This window comes from Macaca thibetana, chromosome 2 (assembly GCF_024542745.1).
Source record: "Macaca thibetana thibetana isolate TM-01 chromosome 2, ASM2454274v1, whole genome shotgun sequence".
Lineage (NCBI taxonomy): Eukaryota > Metazoa > Chordata > Mammalia > Primates > Cercopithecidae > Macaca > Macaca thibetana.
Genome location: NC_065579.1, coordinates 51864033 through 51887606, shown reverse-complemented (window position 1 = coordinate 51887606; position 23574 = coordinate 51864033). Strand labels below are relative to the sequence as shown.

The window sequence follows — 23574 nt, the reverse complement described above, 5'->3', positions numbered from 1 at the left end:
AGAGACCACCTATAAGCTCATCTCCACACAGAATCTGTTTCCCAGGGAAGCCCGTCTTCAGCACATGCGTTCTCCAAACCCATCAATTCACCTCCTGAACCCTAGGCTGCCTGACAACATTGCTGCTGCTTCCTATGGAATGCAGACAGGAACATTTCTGAGCCACAAGGAATGTGAATTTTTAAATTCTGATTTAAAAAAACAACAACAACACGTGTATAGGACCTAAAAGTAATGAGTTAATTCAACTCCCTACTGCTACCAAGTTTGTCAGTTGAGGCAAGGAAGCCAGGTATAGTCTGCCTCCTCAGTGGTTAGAGATGGCTTCTCCTCAGGGAGGGGCCATAGCTTGGGTGACGCAGCTTCCTTAGGTAGAGGGCAGTCCCTGAGAGAACCTGGGCTGTGGATGGCCAACACTCACAGCACGCTTTCAGCAGGAGGAGGAACAAGGGCCTCAGGCCAGAAAGAGAGCTGGACTGTGTCCCATCAGGGTCTACCAAAGACAACATTGTTGTCACACCAAATTTACTGCACACCTATCCAAGGATTATTGCTTCTAGGTGAATGACACATAAGAATTAGTCATAAAGGGCAAGTCTTGACATCAAATTCCTGACAATACACCAAACCTATATAATGTGATAAAAGGTTATGTATCATTCATGCTCTTTATACCTATGTGACACTGATAGGTGAGTATCTTATATCTCAGTGCTCCTCAAGTCCCTAAAGTTCCCACAGAGGCAAAAGAGCTCTTTGAATGATTTCTAATACTATTCTAAAAGTAAAATCACACACTAGGATTTTTATTTTTTATTTTCTCATTCTGTCACCCAGGCTTAAGTGGTACAATCACAGCTCACCACAGCCCTGACCTCCTGGGCTTAAGCAATCCTCCCACTTAGTAGCTAGTAGTCCCAGCTACTAAGCCTCCTGAGTAGCTGGGACTACAGGTGTGTGCCACAATGCCTGACTAATTTTTTGATTTTTTTTGTAGACACGAGGTCTCACTGTGTTGCCCAGACTGTGCTCGAACTCCTGAGCTGAAGAGAACCTCCTGCCTTGACATCCCAAAGTGCTGGGATTACAGGTATGAACAAACATGGCTGGACTATTCCATCTTTTTATGTTGAAATAGCTTCAAACTGACTGCCAAGTTGCAAGAATAGTACCAATACCTCCTATATACCCTTTACTAGGTTCACAAATTAACATCTTGTCATATTCACTTTATAATTTTCTACATAACTACCATACAATAATCAAAATGAGGAAATTAAACATTTACAAAATGCTGTTATCTAGCCCACAGTCCATATTTAAATTTTACCAATTTTAAATTTTACCAGTTGTCAGAGTAATGTCCTTAATATCAATAGTTTTCCCTCCGGTCCAGGATCCAGTTCAAGATAGTATCTTGCATTGTGTGGTTATATGTCCTCAGTCTCCTTCAACCCAGCATGTTTCCTCCGTCTTTCCTTACTTTTGTTATCTTGATGCAACTGAAGATTGCAGGCATCTTTGGCGAAAATAAAATAGAAACAACTATATTAGCTTTCTATATTGCAGTCAATCAATTTTCACATAGCAGCTTAAAACAACACATAATTATTATCTCACAGTTCCTGTAGGTAGCGACTTTGGGCAGTTTAGCTGGATATTCTATGAGGCTATAATCAAGGTTTTTAAGAAATCAAAACATTATAATATACAGAAAATAAAAAATATAAACAATACATCCAGAAAGTAAGGAAGTGGCCAAAGAATAATGTCCTGTGAAAAGGACACAGGAGCCAGCTTTAAAGGGCTTTCACAGGCCAAATCTGGGACAATTTGAGCATTAGTAATGGATTATAATTCATTGAACAAAATAGGACTTCATGAGCTCATAAAGATATTAACTAAAAGTTTGATGAAAAGGCAATATTGACATTGTCCGAATGTATCTCTCCACAAAATACTATTTACAAAGGGGGAAAAGAGTAAGTGCACTGGAGAAGCCTGGTGGACACCATTTTCATTAAGTGATTCAAGTTAACATCGCTTGTAGTAGACTAAGGGGTATGGTAATCCACCTCATAGGATGCAATGAGAACACAGCATCACCGTGGCTGACTTTATCGTGTCCCCCTGAAATCCCTGACTCCTAGTATTCACATCCTCATATAATCCCCTCCTCTTGAGTGTGGGTAGGACCTGTGACTTGATTCTAACCAATAAAATAAGGCAAAGGTGATGGGATTCAATAAAATAAGGCAAAGGTGATGGGATGTCACTCCTGTGATTGTGTTACATTATGTAAGGATCTGTCTTGCTGGCAGACTCACTCTAGAGGCTTGTTTTCCTGCTGACTTCGAAAAAGCGAGAGTCCTACAAATACTAGGCAATAAATTCTGCCAATGACTGGAGTAAGCTTCAAAGTGAATCCTTTCCCAGTAGAGCTGGGGAGAGAGACCAACACTCCCCTACGCCAGGAGCATGTCTCTGATATGTAAACTAACCGGACCAGATCGTTACCTCTTCTATTTGGCTATACACACAAGAGGTAACCCTTCTCTGCTTTAGTCATTCCAAGACCAGATACCAAGCAACTAGAGGACACCTCCATGACTTAGAGCCTATGGAAAATATTCAAACCAGTGAGTCCTAAACAGTTCACCCTGCCTTGCTTTTCCCACGGCCACGTGGCCTGGCTCTCCTCTCACTCCTGCCCCTCTGCCTCCTGGCAACCCCGGAGCTTTCCCCTGAGGCTCTTTGTGGTGTACTGTGCCTCCTGTCTTTAGGATCTGTGGGTACAGTAAACTGCATTTTCCTGAGCCTCCTCACATGTCCTTTTGTGACCTCACCTGAATGACCATCTCATAAAAGAACACAGAACACCGGCACAAAATATTCCAGAATTATCTCCCATTCTTCTTGTTTCAGCCCTGCAGTCAGTCACTTCTCCAAAGTCCAAAGTGCCTTGGTTTCTTTCACTGGAGAATCGTATTTAGAAAGCAATATCTGGGCACTGTGTGTATTTTACCTATAATGGTATTAACACTGGTGGTAATACTTGTTCTCTTCAGACCAGTTCCCCCAGGTTGGAGGCAACACGGTATAGTGGTTAAGAGGCTCTGGATCTAGACTGCCTGAATGAAAATCCTGGCCACCCTGGAAAATCTGTGAGACCTTGGGAAAGGCAGTTAAGCTCTTACAGTTTTATACCCTGTGTGATAGTGTTTACAATAGCACCTACCTAGAAGGTTGCTGTGGAGCATAGTAAGATACATGTGTGAAGCTCTTAGACTTATGCCTGGCACTAAGTGATTGCTCAGTAAATATTTGTTGGGTGAATGATCCTTATGTTGATCAGAAGCTCTAACTGAAGAATGAAAATGAGGGGAAAATTCTGCTCCATATCCTTTTAAGACAATAATTAAAATATTGATTTGTCAGGGATCTCATCCTCCTGTGAGACTATCTTCCTTTAAGACTTTAAGAATTCCCTGTAATAATCTTTTTAGCTGTTTTTGACGTATGGACAACCTAGAAGAAATCCCTGTAAAGTATCACATATGTGATCCTAGAAGAAAAAAAAAGTGCTTTCCACTTACACTTGTTTATGTTCTTCCTTCTCCTTCATTTAAAAAAAAAAGTCAGAAAAGAATTCACACAAGCTTGGTGCCAACCTGGATGTGTCTCTGTGTCCAGGACTCTGATTCCTAAAAACATCAACTCATTATAGAAGACATCAGGACCATTGAGAAGACAGTCAGGAAATCAGAGGGGGAGAAAGTCAAGAAGGACGAGGCCCCGCAATCCTTATTCCCCTGGTGTCCTCAGGATGGTGAATGAGAACTCTACGAATCTACACCTGCAAAAGAAGATCCAGGGCAATGAGGGATTCCACATCCTGAGCTTGCTTTGATAAATCTTCTTGCCAGCTATCCCCAGTTCCTGATTTAGTTCCTCTTAGGGACAGCTATTCTGAAGGGTCTCAGCAGAGAAGCTTATTTGGTTTCTATTGGGCAAGGAATAAATGCATTATAAACATTCCAGATAGTGTTTGTGTTTCAAATTGGTTTTTCAGTTGCTTTGCAATTCTTGCTCAGGTTTTCCTCACCTTCTAAGTCTGAAAAAGTAACTTCCAAATCACGGCGAAGGCATTATTGAAATATCAGGACCTTGTAGACTAATCTTACAGTCATGTGAAACAGGCCAGGCTAACTGTTTAACCTGAAAGTGGAATGGATTTCCCATCAGGGTTCCCATAGTGAACAACTATGTTTTTGTAACTTAACACAATGAAGGGAGTTGTCACTAGATGATTCAGCTGGTTAGAATCTCAACTCCCTTTCTGGGGAGGAAATCTGAAGCATGGTGTTTGTATTAGAGTCTAGGGTCATGCTTATTTGGACTTCGGTTCTACCGCATCAAAGCCAGTCAGAGACTATGAACAGGGAGGGGGAAAGAAGGTCAACTGTCCACCTGGGCCAGAAGAGCAAGCAGTGTAGCCAAACCAAATCTGTCACATTTTTGGGGGTGTCTGTCTTTCTAATACATATGCTGCTCACTTGTTCTCTCTCTTTCTGTCTCTCTGTCTCTCTCTCTCTCTCTCACACACACACGCGCGCGCGCACACACACACACACACACACACACACACATTTCAACTCTCCACTGCTGTAAAGCTGTTCCTGGTAAAATTCCCTAGGGCAAAATCAACTGTAATTTGAGTTTTCAGCTCACTTAGTATCAGTGGGAAATTTGCCATGTTGGACTTTGACAGCCACAAAAACCAGTCTGACTTGAGAGTGGCGAGGCCATGAGGTCTAGGTGTAGTATGAACTCACCAACTTGGAATGATTACTTGGAGAATACTCACACTGCCTCTTATTTAGGCTTTGGTCCAAGTCTCTGAGAGTACTGAAGTCACAGAAATGACCAAACAAATGTATAGTAGGAAACTTTTTAATTCAGAACTCAACCACAAAAAAATGCTCCTCTGTCACCAGGGATCCCTGGAAAATGGTGTCTAAAAATCAGCTCTGAGCAAACCATCCTCAGTTCTTGTCCTTGTAGCATCTTCAACTCCCAACTGATGGAAGTCTCACTGGTCTGAACTTCAAATGGTATGAAAGCAGGAGTGGAGAGTTCCACCCCAACCTTTCTGCAAAAAAGCAAGCATATTTTATATAAGGTCAAAAGACCATGTGAGGCAGGAGAATAGAGTCTGGAAACAGGGAACCTAAGGCTTTTCACATCGACTTCCTAGAACTAAATTGCAAGGAAAACCCTAACTTTCCATTACTCAGTAACAAAAGGACCAGAGGCTACTCCCTTTGACCTTTCCTGCGTGGCAGATGGGAAATTGGCTGTAAGCGACAAATCAGACTGATTGCTGGTACAGTCTTTGTTTGCAACTTAGTAACTTCATTCCAGACTCTGGATGGTCTGATTGTGGCTCTGATTAGACTGATCATGGGCGGAGTCTTCAGTTTGTATAGAAGTATAACTTTGTAACTTCACCCTACCCTCTGGTTGCTTTTTGAAATCAATTAGATGTTTGCAGGGGAGTGTGACCTTTGTAACTTCACTTCATCCTCTGGTTGGCTGCTGTCTGCAGCCAATCAGACTGATTTCAGGCTACCACATCATTTATATGAAGTGAGCATGAAGTAGCCGATGAGAAACTTTCAGGGGGTATTTGGACTCAAGAAGGTTCTGTATTCGGGCCCTTGAGCTGCAGCTTGGGCCCACTTCCACACTGTGGAGTGTACTTTCATTTTCAATAAATCCCTGCTTTTCTTCTTTTGTTGCTTCATTCTTTGCTTTGCTGGGCGTTTTGTCCAATTCTTTGCTCAAAATGCCGAGAACCTGGACAACTTGCAATCGTGACCAGTGACACAGGTAGGGAAATACTTTTATAAGTTAGACCAGGGTAAAGGAAATGAAAATAGGCTTTATTATTTCTCTCCTCTACTGAATCTAGACAATTCTTTTAAAAATTTTTAATTGCACACATCTCTTGTTTGTTGATAGTTCTCTTTTGCTACAATAAAACTAAGTTTGTAGAACAGGAGCTGTAGCTTTAATTTTGAGACATCAGGTTAACCTTGAAATCATTCGTCAAATTAAAGTAGAATCCAAGTGATTAATGTCTCAAAGTTATGTTATTTAGAAATGCCAAAGAAACAGTCCCCAAATCTGATCAACATTGTATTAAAATCCGCCCAGTGTGTGAAGGAAAGAGCGTGGGTATGTGAGTCAGGGAGCCCCGCGTAGGAGGAATCCAGGCCTAATTACTCACCAGCCTTGTGACTTTGGCCTGCATGCTTAACCCAGAGGAGCTTCAGTTTCCTCACCTGTAAACAGCTTTGTACAAGGGAGCTGTAAAGTTAAATTACAGCATCAGAGTGACTTGCATGTGCCTACTCTCCTTCCACTCCACACTCCCCTTCCCCTGAATGCACAGAAAGTGGGTACGTATTACCCAGGAACCCTGAACAGGTTTGTCATTCTCCCCAAAGGCAGCTGTGATCTGGGGAAGGAGGCCAGAATGAGAGAACTTGCCACTTTTCCCAGGGAGGACCTGGTGTCTCATCAGACAGAGAGAAGAACTGGAAGTGGCCTGCTACTTCTCCTATCTCACAAAGAACCACTTGGTGAACCAGGTTCAAAAGGTGCAAACACATTAATTCATCAGTTTAAATTTTTTAGGGTTTTTTATTTTAATCAATGATTTTTCTTCTCAACTGAAATGAACCTTGCTGGATTTGTGTAGCCTCATGTATAAAACTAGAAAGTTGGGCCACCTACATCAGTGAACTTCAACTCTGCTTGTGCACTGGAGTCATTTGAGGGACTTACTTAAAATGCAGATTCTTGGCCTTACCCATAGACATTGTTTCCCTTGGGCTGAATCAGGGTGTGTCACTTTAGACCATAGACCATTTTCTGTTGAAAGTCAAATGGTCTTTGAAGCCCTCCACATCTCACATGCCAGGCTCTAATTATTCAACCCAAGGAAATGATACTCAAATCAGAACATGAGAGTCCTTCCCCCTTCAAGTATTTGTGCACTAGATGTCCTAGGTGCCCTGGATGCCATCAGCTCACTCATTCAACAGGAAGTCAGACCAGCCCTTCTGGGTAGCTAGCCATCAGGAAGGGAGACCCAGAGCCACATCTTGAGCTTCAGACCATAGGGCAGGCACCCCAGGAGGTGTCTTGTCTGAAAATGGCAACTGAGACCTGGGAGAGTTCTTGGCTTAATGAGCCATCAGCTGAGCAATGTTGAACTAAAATTACCAGATAGAGATCGGGAATTGGTGATTAATTCTGGTTTAATTGGGCCAACAGAGCTTATTTTTTAGCCCAATAATAATTTGAGCTATAACCTAAAGTGAGGGGAAAGCCAGGAAGCTGTGTGTAAGGTGGTTTTACACTGCTCCCTGCCTCTGCATCTCTTTACTGTGGTTGTCTACCCTGATTATAGTTCCAAATAAAGGACAGCAACTGGCTTCCCTGCCTGGTCCCACACTCACCTTTTCCTGAGAACGACTTCTCCTCCATGTACCTGGTTGCAGGGATGGCTCCCAGCAGCCAAGTTTATGCAGGCCCCACAGGCATGGGCGCCTGGTCCCACAGGCATGGGCACCTGACCCCACAGGCATGGGCACCTGGCCTGGTCTTGTCCAATGCATGTCCCCTCTCTCACAATCTGGACTTGGGATGAATCTTTTGAACTGAGAAAACCATAAACTTCAGAATTGTCAATAGCCATATTTTTTGTGTGTGAACTGAGAACCAGAGACAATGAGACTGCACTAAGAATAATAAAGTATATGGATAGAAAGAGTCAAAAATGCAAAATGTGGAGTAGGACATTCAGAATTTTCAGACCTTTGTTGCCCTATCCATGAGTTCCATCATCCTATCTGCATCTCCACCTTTGAAGTTTGTAATTAATGCCCCTTTGTTTTAGGTAACTCAACTGGCTTCTGTTACTATAATCAGAAGGCGCTAATGAGCATGGTTACTATATAGGAATCATTACATTTGTCATGTTCAAATGACTAAGAACCTACAAGGAAGGAGAAACACATGTGGAAAAACACAACTAGGGTGCAGGAGATCTGAGTTCAAATCTTCCTCCTAGAATCCCACAACCACATAGAATCATAGACTGTTTATGTTAATTCTTAAAGGTAACCCAGTTCCACTGCAAACTAGCTAGATGACCTTGGGAAGAGTTTTTAACCCCTGTGGGATTAACTATAAAATGGCCACAATGATTCCATTCACTCTATTGAGGCTTCTTTCAGCATGAAAATCTATGCTTATATAGCACTTGATATAAGCAAAAGGAGTTTCCCCTGGAATTATTCTTCAAGCCACATTCTATGCATGAAAACGTTGAAAGAGCTAACCCTAAGAAGCATATACCAGTTGCTTATGTTAATGATAGGTAAAATTGAACATTTTCTAATTTAAATATAGTAAATGTCAATTTTCCCTAACTTTTCATAAGATGTTTTGACTTTGCTTAAATGCAGATAATCTTAGAACTGAACATATTCAACTTCCCTCTTCATCTGAACAAAATTTGGCAAATATTAATTGAGAGCCAACTAAATGCCTGACACCATGCTAGCTGCTGTGCCCTCAAAGAAGAAAATAGAAGGTCCCTGCTCTCTGAGACTTCAGTGAAGGTGGGGAAGCTAAGGAGGATACACACTTGTGCATCGTGGTCAGATCAGGGCTGCCATGGAGGTGTGGTGTGTGTAAGAACAAAGCAGGAGTCATGAGCACGCGGAGGGTGGGGTGGTCGGGGGAAGCAGGCAGGGGTGTGATGAAAGGCATCATGGATGAAGTAACAAGTTCAGTCAGGGTAACAAGGCAGGGGTAGGGTAGGCTGGGCAGGAATAGCAGGGCCTTTCTGGCAGTTTTGGCATATCCAAAACATGGGGCTGAGAACCAGCAGCTCATGCTCTGGAACCTGCAGTTCTGTGATGCAGTAAAAACCACTGCTTCCAAGGGTGTCATGGATTAAGGGTGATCCCAGAAGGGATGAAGGAGCTAGAAATGAGTTTTACTGTAACTGGGGGAAGTCCAGTATTTTAAAATTTATCGGGAAAGATAACAAAGGAATCCAACATATATTGGAGTGATAGAATCCCAGAAAAGTAAATATAATGAATCACAGATAAAGTAGAGACATCTCCTCTGAGAGAGAGGGCTGATAAAAATAGTAAATAATCATAAGTAACATTTTTTGAGTGACTGCTAAATGCCAGAATCTTCAAGCTTTACACACATTGACTCAGTTCTGTATACCACAACCCTGTGAGGCAGATTCTATTATTGTCTCAGAGAGGTCTTCTAGTAAGGCCTTCTCCTCCCACCTATTTCCCTTTTCTGCTCTTATCACCATCTAATACCCTCTGTATTTTACTTATTATTTTTTATTTGCCTCCCTCTTTCTGATAGAGTGGATACTCCTTAAAGGCAGGAATTTTGTTGTTTGCTTTGCTTACTGCTATATCCCCAGAACTTACAACACATAGTAGGAATCAATAGATGTTGGTGAATGAATGACTTATAGAAATAGAGGTACACAGTACACAGTAGTTAATAGCTTGCCCCAAATCAAACAACCAGACAGTGGTAGGGCCTGGGAGCAATGGTGTGAGAGGCTGGGAGATCTTGAGCTCACAGAGAGGCATAATGAAATTGAGGGTGGGGAGGCTGGAGCATCAGCCTGGTTAACAAGAGGCTTAAAAACTCATAGATTCACTTATTTTATTCACCCAACTCTTCAATAGTATTTACTGAGCACCTATGATGCACCAGACATGCTCCAGGCACTGGGGAAACAATGGTGGACAAGGCAGAAGGTGTCTGCACTCTGTTGGGAGGGGAGACACCAACAGAAAAGGAAACAAGCAAATACACAGAGTAACTTCAGAGGCTGATAAATTCTGTGATGATAATACAGCAGGGTAACGTGATGGAGCGTAACTGGAGATAGAGGAATATCTTCACTAGATAGGTCTTCAGAGAGGACTTCTTTGACGAAGTCACATATAAGCAGCATCCTGCAGCATGTATGTTTCTTTTCTCTGGGGAGAGGGTTTTATTCCAAGATTTTCAAAAAATCTTTTATTTTTTATTTTAAGATTCTCAAAAACCTTCTAAGAACTACTGATCTAGCCCTGCCCGTTGTCTTATAGATTAGGAAACAGTCCTGGAATGTAAGTGACTGGACTGAGTCCACACAGCTGGAATATAGCAGAGCTGGGGGTCTCACTCCAGGCTTTCTCTTTCCAAGCCCCTCACTCTTCTCCATTCCCTACTGACTTGGAGATGGGGGAAAGAAGACAGAAAGAAATTTAAGCGCTTGAGGGCAAAGCCGTCGTTTTAGTCCATTTTCACACTGCTACAAAGAACTGCCTGAGACTGGGTAATTTATAAAGGAAAGAAGTTTAATTGACTCACAGTTCTGCATGGTTGGGGAAGTCTCAGGAAACTTTCAATTATAGTGGAAGGTGAAGGAGAAGCAAGACACTTTCTTTACAAGGCAGCAGGAAAGAGAAGTGTCGAGAAAAGGGGGAAGAGCTCCTTATAAAACTGTCAGATCTCATGAGAACTCATTATCACAAGAACAGCGTGGGGGAAACTGCCCCCATGATTCAGTTCCCTCCCCCAGTCTCTCACTTGACATGTGGGGATTACGGGGATTACAATTCAAGATGAGATTTGGGTGGGGACACAAAGCCTAACCGTATCAGTCGTTTAAGAATCAGTTTTCCCTGTTTTGGCCCCAGGTGGGATAGATAAGCAGAGAGTGGGGTTGCAATGATTACGCTTCAACAAAGGATGCTGTCATTCACCCACAGGGCCCAGGCTCTGTCACCAGTGGAATTCTGTCTCCAAGCCATCAGGCTGAACACAGGTTCCCTATTGTTGGACACGTGGTGGTGACCCAGTGGCGCTCTTGTGAGGATTTACCTGCCTCTGCCTGAGCACCTGGGTGGTTCCAGGCTTCCCGACTCCACTGATTTATTTCCTCAGGCCATCCTGGATCCTGGCTTCACCCCTGTTAGTGTGCTGAGGCCACACTTCTTGGGCCCTCCTCTGGTCCCATGCCATGTCACAGCTGGTCTCCTCAAATTTGGTATGTGTCACACGCTCTAGTTTCGGGCCAAATCCTTCAGACTCTAGATTCACGAACCTCATTCACCTTCTCTAAGCTAAAGCCTCCCTACCTTGGGCCTTTTCTATTTTCTGTACTCTCTATCCTGTCCTGGTGACCAGGCCCTCCAGTCTTGGCCCCACCCAACCACCCTGTCCACCTCCCACCGCCATCCATTGGCTGGTGCAATCTGCTGTTCAAGGCTTAAATTTATTCAGTGCCCAGCCCCTCCTTCTGCAAGGTAACCACATAGAAAGTTAGTCTAACACCCCTTATCTGCCCTGTGTGGGGAGCCTGTGGAAGCTGGTCTCAGGATCTGGCTGGGTAAACCATCTGTTTACCTCTGTGTGGGTTTTGACAGTCCTAGTCAGTTCTGTTTCTCTGAACCTTGTTTCTCCACTCTGCTTGCCAAGTCCCTTTCTCTTACTTTTTTCTCCCCCTCCCTCCTTCCCTCCCTCCCTCCCTCCTTCCTTCCTTCTTCCCTCCCTCCCTCCCTCCCTTTCTTCCTTCCTCCCTTCCTCCCTCCCTCCTTCCTTCCCTCCTTCCCTCCCTCTCTTCTTTCCTTCCTCCTTTCCTCTTTCCCTCTCATTCTCTTCCTCCCCCTCTCTTCTTCTTCTTTTTACTTTTGTCCCATGCTTTAAGCCTTCCTTGGCCCTTCCTGGCATAGCTTTTCCTGACAGCAACACTCAATAATTTTTAAAAAGCATCTGAGCCCTTTGTGCTGACTGATGCCACCTTTGTTGTGCAGATTTGTTTTAAGGGCAGATATCCAGGGAGGCTGAGCACTGAAATCCGTCCTGCAGAGCTTGCTGTAGGCAGAGTAAAGAAGTTTGCTCTGTAGTTTCCCCAACAGCCTCCTCAAATCCATGGGTGATGTCTCAGACACCTTGTATTTAATAGGCAAGGAAATGAGCTCAGGAGATTTGCCCCAGGTTGTAAATTAAATCAGCGCAAAGGTAGAAATGAACACAGAGCTCTCAGACTGGAAGCTGTCCAAACAGCTGCATGGAGCAGGGGCACGGCCCACTGTCTTTCAAAGCCTCAACCAGGGCTGTCGCATCTCAGACACTTGGCAGTTACTGGAAAGTCATGTTAGGCTTTCCTGTTGATTCTTTATCTTGTGGAGGAGTTGCACAGTCAATGCCTTGTTCAAGATTAATCATTTTCCCTGTTGCCTATAACTGAGGCTGTTTCTCACGTCCTGCCCCTGGTTTTGCCTGTCCCAAGGATTTCGTCTGAAGGGCGGGACATTCCCCCTGCCTCTTCGCACCACAGCCAGAGCCTGCCATTAGGACCAATGAAAGCAAAGTACCTCATCCACTCAGTGACTAAGAATCGCAGTATTTAAGAGGTAGCAGGAATGGGCTGAGAGTGGTGTTTGGTTTCTCCACCAGAAGGGCACACTTTCGTCTAATTTGGGGTATCACTGAGCTGAAGACAAAGAGAAAGGGGAGAAAACCTAGCAGACCACCATGTGCTACGGGAAGTGTGCACGATGCATCGGACATTCTCTGGTGGGGCTCGCCCTCCTGTGCATTATAGCTAATATTTTGCTTTACTTTCCCAATGGGGAAACAAAGTATGCCTCCGAAAACCACCTCAGCCGCTTCGTGTGGTTCTTTTCTGGCATCGTAGGAGGGGGCCTGCTGGTAAGTCATTCAGGATTATTACTGAATTCTCTCCTGTTTCCTAGATGTTTTCATTATGTATTTTCATGGAAAGTTTTTTGTAATGTAAATTTCCAAATCAAGGGACTTTTTTGTTGTTCATTCCTTTGAAAGCAGATTATACAAAAGCGAGGTAAGTACAGTATAGCCTAGTAATTTTATTAGATGTTGTTTTACAAAACCCTCTTTCAACTAAAAGTGAACTGCCTTTTTGCTAAACTCTATGGGTAGGAAACAGATATTCGCTCTTAAATCAGATTTGAGAGACTACAGAGTTTCTGCTAGAGCGGGTAGTCATTTAACATTTGCTCTGGGGAGCTGGGAGGGGTTGGCTGGTTCTCTGCCTAAATCAACACTTTTGAATCCAAATTCTCTGCTGTTTCTTTTCAGCCATTTGTGATAGGGAAAAATAATGCATTGTGAGTGCACTGCTATTTTAAAAGAACTCTAAGTTTCTCCTTTATGTAAGGCTGGGGTGTGGCATCTTGGAAAAACCCTACAGTTAGCAGCAGGTCGGTGTCTGAAGCTAACAGTGGAATGTGTTGTTTTTTCCAAGATTTGTTTTTGATTGAAGTGAAAGGAAATTCCCTGCCAACCTGGGAGCTGAAAGCATTAGCTTCAACCACAGCATGGAAAGAATGTGAACAAACTTAAGTTTGCTACTTTAAAGTACTGGGATTAAAAATTTTAAAGAGAAATTTTATGGAATGGTACCATACATGATACATTTTCTTAATCAAGTAAAAGATACTAAAACGTTTAAACCTAATACACTGATTATGGCATGGCAAATCTGCCTTAAATTATCTATTTAATGAGATGTTATTTAATTTTATTTTATTTAATGAGATGGGGTTTCACCATGTTGCCCAGGCTGGTCTTGAACTCATGGGCCCAAGTGATCCTCCTACCTTGGCCTCCCAAAGTGCTGGGATTACAGGCATGAGCCACCGTGCCCGTCTGCCTCAGATTTAAGCATTATTATCTTGTTAACATGATTATTTGTCTTAAACATAACATCACACTTAAGTTTCTTTCGATCTTGAACCTGAAGTATTTCATGCTTACTTTATCTTAAGAGCTTAATAATGTTAAGTTAAAACTATGCATTTGTATAATAAAGGAAGCAGTTCATATTTATTATATATAGCTTTCATGTCTCCCATTTACAAAAAAGTTTCAGTTATTCTATTAAAGATTTGTTGGTATGTTCTGCATTTTACAAGGGGAAAAAATCAGATTTAAAAAAACGGTTTACTCGGGAGGCTGAGGCAGGAGAATGGCGTGAACCCGGGAGGCGCAGCTTGCAGTGAGCTGAGATCCGGCCACTGCACTCCAGCCTGGGCGACAGAGCGAGACTCCGTCTCAGAAAAAAAAAAAAAAAAAAAAAAAAAAAAAGGGTTTACTATTTCCAAAACGGAATTTGTGTCTGGGACTGTATGACAAACTCTTGTGGAATAAACACATTTATAGTTTATTATTTTACTCCTCCCACGTTACACCCTCACCCTAAAAAATGCTTTGACAGATTACTTGAAAACAAGCAGATATGACATTTAGATGTTTTTTTTTTTTCTCCTCAGAGGCTTACATTCTTTGAGATACTTGGTCAATTTAATCAAAGCCAGTTAACATCATTAGAAATAAATATATTTTACCAAGAGATGCCTAACCCGACCCATATGAGCCTGGGCAAGTCAATGACTTGACTTTGTTTGTTTCCTAACCAGATGCTCCTGCCAGCATTTGTCTTCATTGGGCTGGAACAGGATGACTGCTGTGGCTGCTGTGGCCATGAAAACTGTGGCAAACGATGTGCGGTAGGTCCTCCTGCCTTGGTGGTGAAAATGGCTCCTGAGATGTAGCTGTGGCACTCTGTGGCTCACTTCCTGTGTTTCTCCTTTTCCCTAGATGCTTTCTTCTGTACTGGCTGCTCTCATTGGAATTGCAGGATCTGGCTACTGTGTCATTGTGGCAGCCCTTGGCTTGGCAGAAGGACCACTATGTCTTGATTCCTTCGGCCAGTGGAACTACACCTTTGCCAGCACCGAGGGCCAGTACGTAATTATTCTCTACATGGCTACACATTTTTATCCACCACATATATATAGTGGCAGCTCCATCAAACCAGATAGGCATCCACTTATCCATCCATCCACCCACCTAGCCACTGTTTATTCTCACTGACTCAGGCATGGTTTAGGCAATAGGTATCCAAGGATGGATGCCCAGTCCCTGACCTAAACAAGTTCTAAATGCTTCTTCTCTTTTCTTTCTTTCTTTCTTTTTTTTTTTTTTTTTCCCAGAGACAGGGTCTTGGTCTGTCACCCAGGCCAGAATGCAGTGGCACAATCATAGCTTACTGCAGCCTCTAACTCCTGAGCTCAAGCAATATTCCTTCCTCAGCTTCCCAAATACAAAGTGCTTTTGAATAGAATCAGTAATTCCGTCCTCATAATAACCCTATGAAGTGACTTCCTATTTTAAAGATGAGGAAACGAAATCCCAGAGAGATGAAGTAACTCATCCAAGGTCACGTTGCCAGAAAGTGGCGGTTAGCATTTGAACCCAGGCAATCTAGATGTAGAGTTTGTGTTCACACAGTGCATCTCAATTACTTCATACATTATACCAGAACAATTGGCTGATTACGTGTAATACATTTTACTATTTTATAAGAAAGTATTATAGAATCCATATATAATAAGAATGGCAACTATATGAATTTAACCCAAACCCAGGGCAAATCATGCCCTTACCCCTATACACACATAGACTCATATAAAACATATGAACTATGTACAATGCTCCCATTTTTAGTTACTAAGCTATATAAGTAAGGCCTATTCACAATTGTAATATCAGGATAATTCGTGCTGTTCCGCCATTCTATGTTGATACTAATTTTTTCTATCAGTTATCAAGAACAGAAACAGCACAGCTGATAGAAACGGATGTATGTGGTGATGAATGAATGACATGTTTCTTTGAGCAGGAGTTGATTCTGAGTTTACCTTTTCCCTACTCAACTTTCTGAAGTGAATTTTGAAAGGTTTAGTTTTGAGATTCATGATTAAAAATAATATTAATAACGAATTATATTATCAAGAGTGTTTGTCCCCATGAATTTAAAGGATGTAGTGAGGATATACGAATCTCATAAATTTAGCATAGTTATGAGATCATGAATTTGAATTACCTGGGTTCAATTCCAGCTCTGCACTTACCTACAGGAAAAGGTGAACTGAGCTCTCTGCATCTCAGTTGAGTAACTCAATTGCGATTGTCATGAGAATTAATGAAATAATATGTAAAATGTTCCCCACAGAGGCTGCCACATCGTGAGCAATTGCAACTGTTAACTGTTAGTATTATCCACTACCTTACAATAAACATAACCCAATGGTAGCCTTTGAAGAAAAATTGATACTTACAGAAGTTTGAAATTTTGGTGTTCAAAACTGTGATCAATCATGACTCAGCTTTTATCAGAATATACTGGATGTACTAGTAGAAAATGACTATTCACATATGTACAAACATACAAAACTATTGCACAAACATACTTCTAAGAAAAGTCATGACTTATGCAGCCATAAAGCAGGAAGCGGTGGTAGTATTGCTAAATGGTTTTTATAGCTATTTGACTGTTTGCCCCTCCCATTATCCACCGTGGATTCTACAAGAAACCTTCCTTCTGTTCTACGTCATTCTTCATTTAAAACTGTCCAAGGATTTCAATATGGGAAATAACTAACAGTCACAAGCCACAGGTTAGTTGCCCGGGAGCCAGGTAGAGCCAAAGAATTTTTTTTACATTGCGACCTGAAAGTACAGATTTTTGTTCTGCTGACATGCAGCAAGTCAGAGCCACAAAGACAGAACTGTTTTTGAAATGAACAACTATAATCTCTGATTGGCTCAATGAACTATTCTAAAGTTAGGTCTCAAATTCCAAGCCCCTTTGTTCTGTTGTGGCAGGAAGTCGTGATAAGAAAAGAATTATACCAGGCCTCTTTGTGGAATCAAGTCAAACCTTGATTTTCCCACATGATTATATTATATTTCGTTAAGAATCCAAATACTCTGTAGCAAAGGCTGAAATTCTAGGAGAGCTATCAGAAGTAGAATTCATACTGGAAGAATATCCAGGTATTTATAAAATTGACTAAATCCTATAATCTATAGTCAGGTATCACCTCAGTATGGTTTGCTGATATTTCACCAAGTAACTTCATGTTGTTATTTATCATTCAACTGCTTTTAAAATGTGTTGAGGGGCTATTGTGTGTCAGATACTATGCTAGCGGCTGGATATACAATGATGAATAGGTCTGGCTCCTACCTTCATGGAGCTCAGCCTTATTGAATAGATGTATAATCAGGTGTTCTCCCTGGACTAGGTTAGGTGCCCTTCCTCTGTGGCTCTTCCATATTTTGTTTACTGATCAGCATATCTGTTGCATTGAGATTACTTGTGACTTGTCTCTTCCTTTAGAAGCCATGCTCTTTCAGGACAGAACCCGTGCCCTGTGCTCCATTATATCCCCAGCTCTGGCTCAGTGTCAGACTCACGCTGTGTGCTCAATAATCTTTGTTGAATGAGCGAATGCAGTGTGCTACCTGCTATTATGGACCCTTGGGCACAGCATCATGAAAGTGAAGAGGCATCAGCCAGGCGTGGTGGTTCACGCCTATAATCCCAGCACTTTGGGAGGCTGAGGCAGGAGAATGGCTTGAACCTGGGGGGTAGAGGTTGCAATGAGCCAAGATCGCGTGATTGCACTCCAGCCTGGGCAACAGAGTGAGACTCTGTCTCAAAAAAAAGTAAAGAGCTATCAAATTAGTTAGGTTTAATCCCCCTGTGCTTCATGTTGCAAATTAATTTATTCCTTAAAAGCAAAAAATAGCTTTGTTCCAAAGGTCTCAATTGAAAAATTCTAGCATATTAAGCATATTAAATCTCCAAACTTGCCAGAATTTGGATAATTTTCAAAAGTAACAAATTGAGATGTAATAAAATGATCTAAATTAATATTTTAAAGTTAAAAAAAAACTAGCCTAAAGAGATTGTATTTTCTAAGTATTCACTCAATATTGAATACAAATACCCATCTTTATACCAATAACAACAATAAAATTAGAAAACAGTTTTAAAAAACACCTATAATTACGTTAGCACATGAATTATTTTCATTTTTCCACATTTGCTCATAGGTTACTTCCATACACATACATGAATTTTACCTAGCTTTAAACACAGCATAAATACAGTTCTGCGTTTTTATTTTTGTTTATAAGAATTCAGATGTCTGTTAGGGAATATAAACATCATTATAAGGTGAGAATTTCTGACCATGTAATCCTAGATTAGAGGTCAAAAATTATAAATTGGCCGGGCGCGGTGGCTCACGCCTGTAATCCCAGCACTTTGGGAGGCCGAGGCGGGTGGATCACAAGGTCAGGGAATCGAGACCATCCTGGCTAACACGGTGAAACCCCGTCTCTACTAAAAATACAAAAAATTAGCCGGGCGTGGTGGCGGCGCCTGTGGTCCCAGCTACTCGGGAGGCTGAGGCAGGAGAATGGCGTGAACCCGCAGGGCGGAGCTTGCAGTGAGCCGAGATCGCGCCACTGCACTCCAGCCTGGGCGACAGAGCGAGACTCCATCTCAAAAAAAAAAAAAAAAAAAAAAAAAAAAAAAAAAAAAAATTATAAATTATAATTTTATGTTTATCATTATAGTAGGATCTGGGCTAGATTCCTCCATTTTATGGAATGACATGCATTGGAAGAAACTTACACAGGATATTGAAAAATTCATTCTTTTTTTTCTGAATGAAAAACCACCAAACAAAAGTAGTTTACGAAGTATCCCCTAAGTATGGCCATGTGTCAGAAGTTTCTCTTTTTACCCACAGGTACCTTCTGGATACCTCCACATGGTCCCAGTGCACTGAACCCAAGCACATTGTGGAATGGAATGTATCTCTGTTTTCTATCCTCTTGGCTCTTGGTGGAATTGAATTCATCTTGTGTCTTATTCAAGTAATAAATGGAGTGCTTGGAGGCATATGTGGCTTTTGCTGCTCTCGCCAACAGGTAAGAACCTGCATAAAAATGTCGTAGTCTGGCCCTGGTGTTAATATACCGTTGTTTTCATCATAAAGAAAAAGGCAAAACCAAACATGCTCGACCTACCAGCATTTATTCTGGTATCATCTTTGTAGCAACACAATTATAGCATTCACTTCAGCTGTCAGGAACAAGCTTCCTCGAGTCTCACAGTCACAGGATTGTCTTAGTTCTTTGCAGTTGGTTCTATGCACACAGGAACACGCTGCCCATAGACACAGCGCTCCCTTCAGGATCTAATTCACTGCTTCTGCTTTCGCTGCAGAGACAGAAAAAAAGCGATGTCTACTCTTTGTTTGCTGTCATATTCCCAACTAGTATACATAAGTAATAGCCAACCATTCTATGCAACAGGCACTATAGTAAACCCATTTTTCAGATAAGACTATGACTCAAATATTAAGCAATAGGCTTAAGATCACCTACTCAGGAAATGACAGGCTTCAAACCTTGAGTCATTTTATGCAAAAGCTCCTACATTTAACCTTTATTCCACACTTGTTGTTCTCCTGGATTTTCTGCAATTCCTTCCTAATAAGGAGTCATAAAAATGCCTAAGCAGTAAGTATGGAGAATCACTAGCAGCCTTTGAACAGCAGCTCATGAAAACCCTTTCGTTGTGAGAGAAAACCAGGAAGCACTTGTTTCCTGATATGATTTAGGAGAAAAAAAATGCATTTGTTTGTAGCAGTGAAAGTTCTTGTTTCTATATCCTCCTAAAATATATATATTATTGAATTGATGTCAGTCCAGCTTTGATCCTATCTCTGAGAGGGTTATTTTATGTCTTATATTTTTCAAACCAATTACTCCTCTGGTGCCAGATCTGTTAATTTTCTTTTAAAAATAAGACGAAAACCTAATGAAAATTAAAAGTCCATTGCCACCATGAAAAACTTTGCTGAAAATAAAAGGAAACTTTCTGTAATTTTGGGGGAAAGTTAAAATGAAATCTAGTCTTCCTTATCAGGCACGTATAGCAAGATTAATAATTTCTTTGGCAAATTTCCAAAAAAATAAGGGAGTGGGAAACCTTCAATATGGAGCTTTTTTCAAGCAATATGGTTGGGGAACGGCAGAGAAGTATCCTCTGGGGATTGCTGTAATGCAGCTTACCTTTAGCCTTGAATTTCATACAAGGCAGAGTTCAAACTAAGTGATTACTTGTACTAAATGCACTCACTTAGTACATTTTGGGGACAAGCATAAAGAGCCGATGACCAAAATGGCTGAAGTGATTTGGCAGGGAGTGATACTCTCCTCTGATCTGGGGTAGTAAATACACTGGGTTTCCCAGCTGAGTTGCTGTAGGGATGGCTTCTTCCCAGATACTACAGGGAAGATCTGTTACCTTTGTTTATAGGACAAAAGACACTTTCAAAGGGCAGAGCTTTTCATGTAGAAGAGTCAGGTCTATAACTCGGTAGCATTTAACTTGAAAGGTTACCCACATTGAGCTCATATCGGTGTGAAACTTCCATGGCATTATCTTTTAAATCCCTAAGATTAAAACCCTACACAAATGGACTCAAAGCAATGCAGCATCAGTATCCTGCAGTTTCCATGGGCCCTTTCTGTGGCTTTTACTCATGGAGGACGAGGGATCCGGTTTTGTTTAGGAAACATTTCGTGAGCATTGTCTAAGCCCTAAGTACGGTTGGCCTAAGCTTTGCTGAAGCTGAGGTCAGTCTGTTTATGTTTGCTTAAAATAGGAATTTAAAGGACTAAAATGTCATCATTATTTATCCTGATTATAACCTAACGGTATTTTATTTTCTTTACAGCAATATGACTGCTAAAAGAACCACCCCAGGACAGAGCCACAATCTTCCTCTATTTCATTGTAATTTATATATTTTACTTGTATTCATTTGTAAAACTTTGTACTGGTGTAACATACTCCTCATATTCTACTTTTACAAAGGCCTGTAAAGACTGGCATCTTCACAGGATGTCAGTGTTTACATTTAGTAAACTTATGTTTTTTTTTTTTAAGGAATGAGGAAACAAACCACCCTCTGGGGGTAATTTACAGACTGAGTGAGAGTCCTCAGTATATCTGAGATAAACTCTATAATGTTTTGGATAAAAATAACATTCCAATCACTATTGTATATATGTGCATGTATTTTTTAAATTAAAGATGTCTAGTTGCTTTTTATGAGACCAAGAGGGAGAAAATCCGACAACCTGGAAAGATTTTTGTTTTCACTGCTTGTATGATGTTTCCCATTCATACACCTATAAATCTCTAACAAGAGGCCCTTTGAATTGCCTTGTGTTCTGTGAGAAACAAATATTTACTTAGAGCGGAAGGACTGATTGAGAATGTTCCAATCCAAATGAATGCATCAAAACTTACAATGCTGCTAGTTGTTGTGAATACTATGAGATTCAAATTTTTCCAACATATGGAAAGCCTTTTGTCCTCCAAGGACGAGTACTAGGGATCACGTGTTTAAAAAAAGAAAGGCTGAGATGACTGGGCCAGAAGAAAGATGGGAAACTGAATAAAGCAGTTGATCAGCGTTATAGGAACGGGGGAGGAGTGAGGGCAGGAGGACTACGAGGAAATACCTTTAAAACTAACTTGTTTACAACAAAATAAAGTATTCACTACCATTTTGTTGTTTAGTTTCATTGTCCTTAAAGTTCTCTTTTGTTTTTCCCCCTTTTTTGTTCCCAGTTTGCAGGTTATGTGGCCCCTGTTGCTAACGGCTTCCTGTCTTTTGGTTTCTTTATCCTATTCTCTCTCCCTCATCCTCTTTCTCCTCCTCTTTCTCCTGTCTGTAAATTGCCATTGCTGTACCTGTGGGATCATCACCTCAGTTAGGCAGTTGTCCTTTCTACCAGGTGCTGCAGGTATCAGCCTCCCAGGAAGGGTAACAGGCATTTTTCTCCTTACTTACAGGGTTAGGCTCTTTCAAGTGACAGGATTCCCGGACTTATTGGGAATTTTCTATAGAAATGTTGTTTTTGGTGTTCATTGGTCTGGACAACAGACAAGCAAATTTACAAAGAAGCATAACCAGTTGTTAGAAAGCAGAGCTCCTCCTGTGGGCAAGCTGCCCTGCAGTGGGCGGCCCCTGATTGAAGATTTCAGCCTATTGTGTACCACGGTCCCTCTGGCAGGCTGGTGAAGCCTACAGACATCTTCGAAGAATAATGTTCATAAATACATAAAATGCATAGAATTATGAAGAAAACCAATACACTAGGATATTTTATGAAAAAATTTTAAAAATGTATAGTGTAGTTGTCTTGACAGCCAGCTCTGTCACTTCAGCACCTGGGGACAGACAGCGATAACATGTGTTCTAACAGCCTTCTAATGAGTGGGTCTAAGAACTATCGTACTTTTTTTTTTTTTTTCCTGAGCAGATTTAGCCAATATGCTAAGCACTTTTATTATTTATTTATTTTTATTTTATTTTCTTTAAGATCTGGGATACATGTGCAGAACGTGCAGGTTTGTTACGTAGGTATACATGTGCCATGGTGGTTTGGTCCACCCATCAACCCATCATCAACCACATGCATTAAGTATTTGCCCTCTCTACCCTTGTCCCCCAACCTCCCTGAGTATCGTACTTTTGAAATACAATTTCAATTAAAATGATATTTCGAGATACCTGCAGCAAATTTAATGTGATATAAAAACATATGCAAATTTTTTATTGTAGATCAAAGTATGATCAGTATTACTGATGCTACTTTGGTTTGTTGCATAGTCATAATTAAAGGAAATATTAAATTTTTGTTATAAGTTAGTAAAAAATGACACTTCTTTCCCATCTAACACCCCACTCCCCCAGATATTTATCCATGGGGTATTTTGGGAGTTCTTGGACACCAGATTAAAAACTCCTGCAACACAGGATCCAAGAACAAAGGCATGACAATCAGTCATAAGCATCATTTTTTCCTAAATCTATCCTCAAAGGAAATGGCAATAATAATTATCAACCATTATCATATTAACAGCAAACATTTCTTGAGTCCCTTCAGTATGTCACTTATTATAATGAGTTTTACACATAATAGTCCACTGAAATCTCTCAACAGCCCTAGAAGGTATTACTTGTCTCTATTTTGTAGACTTAAAGCTCAGTGAGGTTAAGTAATCTGTCCAAGGCCATATCTTTAGCAAATGAAAAAACTGTAGCAAAAAAACCCAAAAAAACAAAAAAACCGAAAAAACCGATTTGAGTCTAAGTAGGTGTAATCTGAGCTCTGTGTTTTCCCTGCTCCTCTCTTCTGCCTCATCTACCTTCTCTGCCACCAGGGCCCGGGGGCTAGAGTCTTCCTCTTATCCTACACTGGCACTCAGATACTCCACCCGCCTAATGGGGACTTTGGCCCCTGAGAGCCTCAGTCATCCCTATCCTAGAGCCCAAGTTTGAGTGACTCAACATTTCCCCTTGTTTGTGAATCCTTTAATAGTAGACATTGTCATCAAGTTACCTTATACCCTCGTTAAGTTCTGTTTATAGCCTACGCTCCTGGTTTGTAATATTCTAGGCCTTTCAATTTGGCTGGAAACTCCCTCAGGGGCTGTACCAAAACAGCTCATTCTTACCTGGCAACATTAAA

At 41.3% G+C, this 23574-nt stretch overlaps 1 protein-coding gene across 2 annotated transcripts; it reads left to right on the top strand.

Annotated features, from left to right (window-relative positions):
* The first annotated feature begins 12104 nt into the window (after window positions 1-12104).
* Window positions 12105-21603, top strand: TM4SF1 (transmembrane 4 L six family member 1). 2 transcript variants are annotated; one of them, XM_050778221.1, is made up of 5 exons: window positions 12105-12828; window positions 14577-14666; window positions 14758-14903; window positions 18768-18948; window positions 20766-21603. In XM_050778221.1, the coding sequence occupies exons 1-5, from the start codon at window positions 12652-12654 to the stop codon at window positions 20778-20780; spliced, it is 609 nt and encodes a 202-aa protein (XP_050634178.1). In that variant the 5' UTR covers window positions 12105-12651; the 3' UTR covers window positions 20781-21603. The 2 variants fall into 2 exon arrangements, with proteins under 2 accessions (XP_050634178.1, XP_050634179.1); XM_050778222.1 differs by having other exon boundaries at window positions 18768-18968.
* The last annotated feature ends 1971 nt before the right edge of the window (window positions 21604-23574 follow it).

What these genes read in the sequence shown, in the direction of transcription:
- TM4SF1 (XM_050778222.1), top strand. Translation starts at nt 12,652, where the DNA reads ATGTGCTACGGGAAGTGTGCACGATGCATCGGACATTCTCTGGTGGGG. An exon ending in ACTGTGGCAAACGATGTGCG is followed by an intron (nt 14,667 to 14,757) that starts GTAGGTCCTCCT and finishes CCTTTTCCCTAG; the next exon opens with ATGCTTTCTTCTGTACTGGC. An exon ending in GTAAGAACCTGCATAAAAAT is followed by an intron (nt 18,969 to 20,765) that starts GTCGTAGTCTGG and finishes TTTTCTTTACAG; the next exon opens with CAATATGACTGCTAAAAGAA.